Source organism: Calliopsis andreniformis, chromosome 3, assembly GCF_051401765.1.
Source record: "Calliopsis andreniformis isolate RMS-2024a chromosome 3, iyCalAndr_principal, whole genome shotgun sequence".
In the NCBI taxonomy this organism is placed as follows: Eukaryota; Metazoa; Arthropoda; class Insecta; order Hymenoptera; family Andrenidae; genus Calliopsis; species Calliopsis andreniformis.
The window spans coordinates 29,308,904-29,320,644 of NC_135064.1; the positions used below are offsets into that span (position 1 = coordinate 29,308,904).

Here is an 11,741-nt window from a genome sequence, read left to right on the forward strand (position 1 = left end):
ATGCAGATGTGGCATTAAAGAGGGCCGATAAGTATAAATCGGATAATTCGAAGTCTGTGCATATCCAGCTTCAGCTGCAAAACTATGCAAATCCGTTCGAACAGAGTGGAGTCTCTGTCCAAGATGACCAGCGCACGCGGCAACAACGAGATTTTTCAGCGTTCCGAGGAAATTGCGCAAGGATAACGATCTCAAAATTAAATTCTCCATCGGGCCGCAGGTTATACGGATAATGAGTTCCGCAGTATGCCAAACTTTACTTAATAAAAGAACTGTTCTTACCACCGCCGCGCCGAGAAAAGTGCAAAGAATAGCGCATACTACCCACCTGCCAGCATTCTTTTTTCTTTATGTATTAAACTCGAGCACGCGATTACACGATACACTTTCGACGAACTCCCTGACCCAAAGTCTGCTTCTTTATTAACTGGCCTGCTCAAGGTTTTCATCTCACGCTGCCGTTTTTCTTCCTCCCGCTTTATAGAATTCCAGCATTCTCTAGAAACAGTACTCGTCGCACGCAACAATCTTTCAAGCGAGTCAACGTTTCGTCAATCACTTCGAGTAATGTTGCGACAATACTGATGCGTCGTGCAAAAACATTCGTTGAATAGACATTTTACCCTCCTCAAGCTCCTTACACTCGTTTCTTTAATATATCGCGCGATTAGCGAATGAATAAAGTGAAGCAAAAAGTAGGCCATTTATCAAGTAGATAAGAGTATTCGCTTAGTTTCGTGACGGCCCACTGCAATTGGCAAATTTTCTGCGAAGGTTACAGAAGGGGAAAAACGAGTTTCAACGATTCGTTTCTAGACTGATTAGTAAATATTTCATTGGAAAGAAAATAAGGAAAAACGACGTAGCGCGGAAGACGAATCATTCCGGCTGTAGACCGTCCACGTGTATTTATACATTTAATAGGAACCTGACCGACGCGACACGACTCGCGCCTTAATTTAAAGCAATTTACATTTCACATGGTTGCAGTAGCGAGGCCAGCTTAGCGCCGTCATTTATCTTGGTTGAATTTCATTTCAGCCTGGCCAAGTAAAGTGGCACTCATTCTTACGGACATTGCCGGACCTTAGAGTACTTTCCGGGAATAGATGAGAATAATTGCGTTGTTCGCTCGCTGTTCAACCACTACTTCTTTTATTTATTTTAATATTTACACGTAGTCGAACGACCTCGGTATCCTCTGCGATTTCCATCGTTATATATAATTCATGTACAAAATGCGAAAAAAATTAATAAGTCAAACGTTATCTCATCGGCATGAAACAGATACATGGAGACAAAACGGAAAGAAGACAAACTTAGCGTGAACTACGTATGTACGTACTTGAATCAATTTAAGGACGAATCCATGAAATTGGAAAATAACAGATTCTTATCGTTTATTTTTCAAACCGGCGAAGGCTGCGTGCTAAAGTTAACGAATCAGAATGAAAAGCAGCAGCGACATTCGAATGCAAACGGCGAACCGCGCCAGACACTCGGTGTATTTCATCGGAACACCGAGACAACGTTTCATTAACATTTTCATCGCACTCTAAAAGTTTAGAATTCTTAGAAAATTACGGATTACAAATTTTCATTAAAAACTTCCAACACTGATTTGCATAAATACACGCTGTTGTCTGGCAAGCCACACGCCACTAAACTTTCCTCGCATCTCTTCGATCTCTGCCTTGTTTCTCAGCTCTGAAGGCACCTATTTATATGATTCTGCGAATAAAATCTCCAACATGATAAGTTGTGTTACTTTTTCGAAAAATAAACTGTTAAAAAATACTGGAAAATTCAGCATAAGAAGGAAAATAAGTAATAAAAACTAAGTACTGGAAGACTACCATTCATAAATAAGAGTAATGATGTCATTCATCGAAAAATGGATTCGACGTGGAGCTAACTCGAGTCCTTGCTTTTAAAATACACTTTGAAGATTGTATTCCTTACTCCAGCTATAAAACTGGGTTCCTCCCGTCACTGTCTATTCAAATAAATTGCTGACCCACGAGAACCCTTCTGTAGTTTTCTCATCGTAGGTACATGCAAATCAACCGCATAATAATGTTGCTGAACGCAGGAAATACAGAAACTGAGGAGAATTAGTTGCGAGTAAAGACGAAATCTCCTTTCGACTCGTTTACAATGTCAATTTCCATAAAGAACGAATATTTCTTTCACTGCAGCGAATAATGCGATCGACAGTTTATGTACACAATGTCGAGGAAGAATTCAGTAGCCTGGTACTTTCACCATTGAAAGTTTGTTCTTTTTCACGGATCATATCATCCGATTCGAGCCTAGCTAGTAACCAGCAGCGACTATGCCTACGAGAGGGTGACTCTTTGATTTATTAAAGTCCACAGATCCTCCTGGTTCGTATCTTATCCACTTATCGAGCTGTCCCTGTCCCCGAACGATCTGTTTAACGTGAGCATAAAAGCTTCCTCCTACTTTCTCTGTTTCAACGGCAAGTAATTTCGAAGGGATTTCACCGTCTGTTCGCACCACTGCGTCCGAGAGGGATCGAATCACCCGGCCGAACTGTCCTCGCGATCTTGCTTTTCGATTTATCTATGATCCAGCCCCTCTCGAGTTTCCGTTATCACGTTACGCTCTTCTCGAACACAGATCGTTACACAGAAACGTTTTTTTTTTGATATTTATCCTTCGTTATACTCTAAGAATCTTTGAATTTTGCAGCAATCGTATGGATTGCTATAGATATCTACATAGAAGTAAATCCTTATAAATTATAAGCACATTCTAAAAATACGTTTCTGGAGTGCAGTCACTGTAAATGAACTTTCTAGTTTCCATGCATCTTGCCATAAGCTAATGTTATTTACGAACAACGTATGAGAAATGACTAATCACGTTACAACAAATTTATAAATTTTTGTCTAAAAACTGGTACCTATGGATGTTTTCTAAACGATATAACGTCATAAAAATGCCATCACCTTTCGAGACGAGCGAAAAATTTGAAGTTTGGCTATTAAGATAGTATACTTATTGGAACTATCCTTGACGTGATCAACTCTTCGAGAATTCGTCGTGCTCATAGTATGTATCGTACTTTGGACAGTCTCTTTGCCATTAACGCGGCAACTAAAGTGCTTATATGATATGACTTCAAGAACACTCAGTTGTCAGAATAAAGTAGGGACGGTACAGATAACGAATAGCCGGAAAGAAGACACTTTTCAAATTTACCATAATTTGCGATAAGAAAACGTATGACAAGAAAAAAGCATTTGTTGAAGGGGAAGGTGGAGTCAAGGAAATTGGGAAAAACCCGACGTAACCGCAGTAAAGCTATAATAATAATCTAAATGAATTTTTTGAGTATTCTTCCCCACCCGTGTGTTATATGCATTGCCAAAGAATTGAGCAAACATTCTTATCGGTTCAATTTTAATATTTGAAGATTCGAATGCTAACACCAATCAAATGTAACTAATATTTAGACAAATAAATAGAAGGAGAAAAGAGCAAACAACATTTGCGAAACTTTGAATCTCAATAGAAATGAAGGATAGAATCACGTCTAATCGCTGATGCAAGGTGAAGCAGATGTGCAGCCAATTCCGATTGTTGCGCGTTCGTTTTATACAAAAGCCTTATTTGAATCTCGGTAATTCTAGATTGAAATGTAAATTTTATATCAGCATTGAAATCGATCGAATCGTTAAACGCAGCTGCCAGCATTACGCATCGTTCATTCCACGTACCGCCTGTGTGAAATATCTTTATTTGTCTTTAAATATCTTTATTTGTGTCTCTCATATATTCTCCACGTTTCAAGTAAATTTACTACAGTATTTCAATTCTTTGTAACAACCAACGTTTCGTTGATACAACTGGAATGCTCAAATATAAAATATCATTAAAATCTTGTAATTTTTATACAGTTGCATGTCGAAACTATCGAATTACACATTGAATCTACTAAATTTTTACTAGAATTATACAAAGGTATCGCAAATTTAATTACTAACCGAATCTGACTTAAAAAGTACCTATGAAGGGAAAAGCTTAAATCCAGATTTTTCATTATTTCCCTTCGATAAATGTTTTACGAGTTATAGTGTGTTGAAGTTAGATCGAAATAAAAAAATCTCCCCCTATCTACCGCATTGTTATATTTTCGAACAAAGAACCCACGCGACGTATTGTTCATGCGAAAATGAGATTTAATGAAAATCGTTAAGCTTTTCAAATCAAACTTCGAAGTTTTTTTTTTATCTAAACTTATCACGATTACTTTCACAGGAAACCAAAATAATTAACTTCGTCAGAATCGATACAATGACGGTACGCGGACGAAGAATCCACACTCTTCGTCCTTTATAAATTCACTTCAATCGATAAACTACCAACTGAATTTCATTTAGCTTAAACTTTTAACACGAAACTGCATTAAGTGCTTCTGTGAAATTAGCAGATTACTTTAACCAATTAAACGAGCTAAGAATATCGTTAATGTGTACAAGCTCTGTCTTAAACGAATGTCGTATAACAAAATCGTAGCGACACAACCGACCGATAACGCTGAACAATGAATCATATGAATATAATGGTATTTAGAATGTGACACGTGTAAATGTTATTTATTTATGTGCTCTTCCGTTGGTCAATGTACGGTTGTGCGACACAGCCAATTAGGCCATAGGATTACTCGACATAATATTTAATATCGATGCATTAAGTGAGGTTACTGTGGCGTAAAATATTAAGACAAACATGTTCATTTTTATGTCACAATTTTGAGTCATGTTCTTTTCGAGGACATTCCGATTTCTCAAGTACGCGTCATGAGCATAACAGCAGATGTTACGCGTTCAAGACCTGTTAAATAATTTTACCCTTTTTTTATTCATCATTTATTTTCATATTCCTCTATTTAGTGACATAAGCTAGAATAATGTCTTATAGACTGTAATTGTGCAGTTTTACGGATATCGAATGCACACATTGTACATAAAAACCTTTACAAGATTTTTCTTGTGTAATTGCACGGAAGTAAATAGAGTATCCAATTTTATGTGCCGTAGGGTTCCGTCTATCTTCCTGAATTCCTAGTGTTAAATACAAACGCCTGCTCCTATATGTATACATATACACGAGAATTTAGGTATAAAACAGCCAAATAAAGAGGCAAGTCACGAGAATATCATTCTTACATTCTAAACGAAGTGAATATACCAATAGGTGAAATGGATTTATCGACCAACTCTCATGTGATCTGGTTATGAAGAAATGACTTCATGTGCAGTGGAATTTGTATAACTCCAGTTCTTAAAACTGATCTCAAGGAGCGTTCGATAATAATCTAAAGATTATTCTATGATGTATCATTCACATTCAATGTTTCCCAATCTAGTCCTTATTGCATACAGCGATTCCTAGGAGACTAGCCTCCCTTAATAGCAGTTATCTATTTGTATTGTATAGCTGCAATCAGCGTGAAACATCTTTAAAATAATCTTTATGCTGGTTATTTTCTGTGTTGTCTCTGAGTGATAACAAAATAAATCATGCGTATAAAATATATCAATGTGTGATTAAAAATTAAGCAATTTTTTAAATGAACAAGACCTGTGAATTAATTATGTATTGAACAATTACAGGACGATTAGTAGGCGGGGTTAGATCGAGTACATATTTATTTTTTCCACGTTATCTGGAGATATAATAATCCGCATCGATCGAGCTAAGTCATTCAATCCCGTCTCAAGTGCCACTGAAGAGCTGCCACAGCATGTGGAAGGAACTCCTACTAATAACTTTTTTCTTCGCTGCTAAGGGTAAAGTTGCATTACGCTATATAAATTCTACATTTCTTCATTGAAACCTTACATGCCTAATTTCTACAAGTAAAATGCAGTACTAGGTCTAAAAGTGATTGAAAAAAATGGAAAAAGTAAAATATACTTTTATGGACATTACTTAGGTGCATTAGCCTAGGATACATCTACTTATTTTTCTGATTCATTTGTTCATTTGCGTTACATTTCGTTTGTTGGTAGAATTAATGGTGAAATGAAAATTATGCTTAAATATTATGCATATTCGTTGATTACAGGTGAGGCGAAGGGATGTATAACTCGACATTTTGGTGTCGATGGTATCGTATGCGTCTGCAATGCGACGTATTGCGATTCCTCACCGCCTACTGACCCACGCGTCCTGGACGATGGCGATTTGTCCTGGTATACCACAACAAAAGCCGGACTCAGGATGAGCATGACATATGCAAAATTTGGTTCCAATCCAAGAAATGCTGATACGACTTTGATAATAGACAGTACGAAGAAATATCAAACAATTTTTGGTTTTGGAGGTGCCTTCACCGATTCTGCTGGCATAAACATAAGGAAGCTTAGTCCGGCCACCCAAAACCAACTAATTCGGTAATAAAAGAGGAGGAGAGTGGTTTGAATCGGTGGAATGTCACTATTTTTCTCTTTATCTTACTCATAATTCGTCGATATTCACGATCCGTAGGGCATACTACGATCCGAAAGCAGGAAGTAGATACATGTTAGGTCGTGTACCAATTGGTGGTACCGACTTTTCAACGAGACCTTATACCTACGATGACGTTGACGGTGAAGATGTTCAGTTAAAGAAGTTCTCGCTTCAACATGAAGATTATGCGTATAAAATACCATTCATGCAAAAAGCTTTAAAACTGAATCCTGAAACGAAATTCTTCGGTGCCGCATGGTCAGCACCACCATGGATGAAAACTAACGATAAAATTAACGGATTTGGTAACTATGATAATGGATTTTTTTCAACGAGAAGAGTAAAGTGATTAGAAATATACTCTAATATGGCTTATTTAGTTCAGCTTATGCGTTATAAACGTCACCACTTAATCAACCAGCTTAAAGTTAACCAATTTCTAATAACTCATTAGGTTTCTTGAAGAAGGAGTATTATCAAGTTTACGCCAATTATCTATTAAAATTCCTCGATGAATATAAAAAATACGGTCTCGATATATGGGCATTTTCGACCGGCAACGAACCAACGAATGCCTACATACCTTTTGATCCCCTTAACACCATGGGATGGACTCCTGAATCCGTAGCGCATTGGGTTGGTGATTTTATGGGACCTACTTTAGCCTCATCGAAGCACAATAAGACATTGATTATGGCTCACGATGATCAAAGACTCGAATTACCCTGGGCCGTCACAAAAATGCTTTCTAACAAAAAAGCAAGGAAATATACAGCCGGCACAGCTGTACATTGGTACACCGATCAATTTGTTCCCCCGAATGTTTTAGACCAAACTCATAAGGCACTCCCAGATAAATTCATTCTCATGACGGAAGCATGCATAGGTAAAGAATTGTATCACAAGTAGTCACAGAAAGTCACAGAAAGTCACAGAAAGTCACAGAAAGTCACAGAAAGTCACAGAAACCAGAAAACAGAATTCTAATAAAATATGATTTTATATTTATTAGGAAGCAGTATATTGGAGAATCCAAAAGTCAAGCTAGGATCATGGGACCGAGGACAGAAATATATTTTAAGTATAATACAGGTAAAATCAATTATTTTACACAGAATTATCACTACAGGTATTTATCTAACAGTGAATCCAAATGTTTCTTTTCTTGTTTCTTTTCCAAGTACATGAATCATTGGGGAATTGGATGGGTAGATTGGAATCTTGCTCTGGACAAACAAGGTGGACCGAACTGGATAAACAATTTTGTTGATTCTCCTGTTATCGTAAATCCAGAAACTGATGAATTTTTCAAGCAACCTATGTATTATGCTCTTCAACACTTTAGTAAATTCGTAGACAGAGGTTCCGTCAGGGTTTCTATCACTGACAATTACAATGTTAAATCTGCAGCCTTCCTAACACCTGCAAACGAAACCGTCGTGGTACTGTACAACAGGTTAGTTAATAGTAAATAAACTTCATTTATATTTTCTTCGTCTAACTTAAAATAAACATTTTGTTTCATAGGTCTAACAGAGCAAAAAATGTTAAATTGAAGGATTTAAAGAGAGGTTCAACTTCTCTGGAAATACCTCCACTTTCCATGAACACCATTCTATATAAAGTATGAATATAATTTACGTGAAAAAACAGTAATTATCATGGTGTGGAATTTTATGATGCTCTACGACGAATCTAATTAGTTCTATTAATACATTATATAATAGTATTTACAACGTACGATATTAATCTGCATGTGTAACCATTGATCGCAACTGATATGCTAAATAATAAAAGATGCTCTTCTCTTTTGTATTTCCGGTTTCTTTTATTTACATAGAAAATTCAGTAGAAGTCAATGTTGTAATAAAACTTTCGTAAACAAGATCTTCTAATCCTAAAATAACACTCTTCAATAATAGACATTTTATCCTTGAACTTAGACATTTCGAAACGCTTAAAGGAAATAAAAGCATTACAAGACCACTATAGTTTACCTAAAAGCTTACTAAAAATATTAACTTAATTGCAACAACGATTGCTAGCAATGAGTGATGTAAACAGTAAAGATACAGTAACAATTGACAAAAATACCAACTATTATTACTTTGAAAGCATTATTATCAAATACTGTGTACGTGTTTCTGTTGACACATGAATTTGCGATTAAGATGAGAATTGAGCGAAACAGGAACGGCTATTCATTTTCCCCTACTACATTTCTACAGAAACATGACTATATAAGAAGTTATCGTCTGTTTAACATGAAGTAGTTTACTTTCAATAGAATATTCACTAACATACGTTTGGGATATGTTGAAAATACTTGTACTTCTAATATACTTTTTTGCTAAAGGTAAGACGACAAAAAGCTTAATCAAGGCTAAATGGGTTGAAAGCAACCCCGAGGATTGTAGCAACTTTATTAACTGCTTTCTTAGGTAACGCGAATGAGTGTATACCTCGTAGTTTCGGTCTTAATCGAATAGTATGCGTTTGCAACGCAACATATTGCGATGGTCTACCAAACGAGGAGCCAAACGTTCCGCAAGATGGAAGTTCGTTCTGGTACGTGTCGAACAGGGCTGGTCTTAGACTGAAGAGGACGACGGTGACATTCAAGACTTGCCAGAATTCTCTTTTAGATGTTCAGCTCTCTCTAGATCCTTCAAAGACGTATCAAAGAATTCTTGGTTTCGGAGGCGCTTTTACTGATTCTACTGGAATAAATATAAAAAAGCTGAGCGAGGGTGCTCAAAAACAAATTATTCGGTAATTACTTACACCGCCAATACAACTGATCAAAAAGTTACATCCAGATACATAAACGATACAATCTAATTATGTATAGAAAAAGTACACATACAGAAACACTCGTCTATCTATGCCCTATATTTTCAGTTTTTCGAAAGAAGAACCAAATTAATTTTTTTTAAAGAAATTGCGTTCAGTATTGGTTATTCAACACTCCTTCTCCTCTACATAAAAGATAAAGTTTATTTAGAAATTTAAATGAATACATGCATTTGCATCGATTAACTGCAATGACGACTTTACTTCTGTTTAACAGTTCGCATCTAGTTATTCAGTCTAAATATGTATGCAGTTAACTGAATCCGATTCTTTGTAGGACTTATTATCATCCGAAAACGGGAAGTAGATACACCATAGGTCGCATACCAATTGGTGGTACCGATTTCTCAACGAGGCCATACACCTACGATGATGTTAATGGTGATGTTCACTTAAAGAACTTCTCACTTCAATATGAAGATTACAACTATAAAATACCATTCGCGAAGGAGGCTCTTCAATTAAACTCTGAAGTGAAATTCTTTTCTTCTTCTTGGTCAGCACCTCCATGGATGAAAACTAACGACAGAATCAATGGATTCGGTAGGTTTATCGTAATAACACTATTTGAAATTGGCAACGATAACATATTATCCTACGAAGCAAACGCTATCGACTTAATAATGATTTTCTAGGTTTCTTAAGGAGGGAATTCTATCAAACATATGCCAATTATCTGCTGAGGTTCTTACGAGAATATAAAAAGAACGGTCTTAACATGTGGGCAATTACAACTGGCAATGAGCCATTCGATACCTATATACCCTTTGACACTCTTAATACTATGGGATGGACTCCTTACACGATGGCTCAATGGGTCGGTAACAACCTGGGTCCAACTCTAGCCAAGTTTAACAACAGTACCGCGATTCTTGCCCTCGATGACCAAAGATTCAATTTACCTTGGTACATGGATGGAGTGTATAGTGATAAAAAAGCACAAACATATATAATAGGGACAGCTGTACACTGGTACGGTGATCCAATTACATCTGCAGATGTGTTAGATGAAACGCACTACAATAATCCAGATAAAATTATTCTTATGACTGAGGCATGCACAGGTAAACACTTTAATCAATATCATGGTCTACTATATGCAACTGAATTGTACATATTCTTTGATGAGTAGGATACCTTCCTCTGGACACAAAGGTTGTGCTAGGATCATGGGATAGGGGAGAACAGTACATGAGAAGCATACTCGAGGTAAAACAGAAATAATACACTATAGCCTCGATCAAAATATATTTCTTTTAATGATGATATGAACAATTTGTTTTAAGTACCTGAATCATTGGGCAGTTGGATGGGTGGATTGGAACCTTGCTCTAGATAAACAAGGCGGACCAAACTGGATAAACAATTTTGTCGATTCTCCTATTATCGTAAATCCAGAAACTGATGAATTTTTCAAGCAACCTATGTACTACGCCCTGAAACATTTCAGCAGGTTCATTGACAGGGATTCTATCAGGATATCTATAACTGCTACTGACAGTTCTCTCCAATATACGGCTGTTGTAACACCTTCAAAAGAAGTCGTTGTTATACTATATAACGGGTAACGCAAATTATTTTCAAGTGTTTTGTGGTTCAAGTTTGAAAATCGAGAAACGAAAATATCTACTGTGTAACTAAAATTTTTATAGGGCTGATGTCTCGAGGAGTGTATCTATAAGGGATCCACAAAAAGGTTGTCTTCATTTGGAATTATCACCGTACTCTATGAACACATTGAAATACAGACAGTGATAATTATATTTAGTTACACTATTTTATAAGCAACCACTTTTGTAAACATATAGTAATTTATGTGCAACAATAAATAGCAAACACAAAAACTGCGACTACGTTTTGTATCGATATTGAGCTCGATTAAACATAATGCTTCTTAAAACTATATTTTTTGGCTCATTGTAGCGTTCTTTTCTAAATAAAAATTTCTTAAATCCCTTCTCTATTATTACCTACATAATTCCTGTACATGATTCAATTGATTCTGTGCAAATACCTGATATGTAATTATATTCATATGTACTTGATTCACAAGGAACTTTTACGATTCAACGTATAGTGTAATCTATATCAATTAAAATTAAAGCATTACAAACGAACTACATATTCTGACCTTGTTTATATAGATTATACATGCACTGAGGAATTATAATAACTATTAATTCTAAGGAAAAAAAAATCCTTGAAAATTATCGGCTTAAATCTAACATAACAAGAAATGAATTTCTTGTTTTTTAAGTATTTCATAATTGACAGATCACAGAGATAAAAAAAGAGTAGTAGTATTTGATTGAATATTTTATCAACGTATCGACGTAACGTTATTAACACGTTGGTGGGCATGTACATACATACATGTGCTTCGGGCCGTATACAGTGCTCTT

General features: G+C 36.1%; 2 protein-coding genes across 2 annotated transcripts in view; both read left to right on the top strand.

The window, feature by feature from the left end:
- Positions 1-8,301, top strand: part of LOC143188599 (lysosomal acid glucosylceramidase-like) — a 40,469-nt gene extending 32,168 nt beyond the window's left edge. The window contains exons 2-8 of the mRNA XM_076392920.1: positions 5,646-5,822; positions 6,101-6,428; positions 6,523-6,791; positions 6,941-7,372; positions 7,499-7,578; positions 7,668-7,942; positions 8,014-8,301. Coding sequence (XP_076249035.1) covers positions 5,777-5,822; positions 6,101-6,428; positions 6,523-6,791; positions 6,941-7,372; positions 7,499-7,578; positions 7,668-7,942; positions 8,014-8,116 — 1,533 coding nt within the window. The 5' untranslated portion in view covers positions 5,646-5,776 and the 3' untranslated portion in view covers positions 8,117-8,301. The remainder of the gene's footprint in view (positions 1-5,645; positions 5,823-6,100; positions 6,429-6,522; positions 6,792-6,940; positions 7,373-7,498; positions 7,579-7,667; positions 7,943-8,013) is intronic.
- Positions 8,302-8,443: 142 nt separating this feature from the next.
- On the top strand, positions 8,444-11,242 carry LOC143188600 (lysosomal acid glucosylceramidase-like). Its single transcript, XM_076392921.1, has 7 exons — positions 8,444-8,842; positions 8,928-9,258; positions 9,617-9,882; positions 9,975-10,403; positions 10,472-10,548; positions 10,626-10,903; positions 10,992-11,242. Exons 1-7 carry the CDS (start codon positions 8,800-8,802, stop codon positions 11,092-11,094), a joined length of 1,527 nt encoding a protein of 508 aa, XP_076249036.1. The 5' UTR covers positions 8,444-8,799; the 3' UTR covers positions 11,095-11,242.
- The last annotated feature ends 499 nt before the right edge of the window (positions 11,243-11,741 follow it).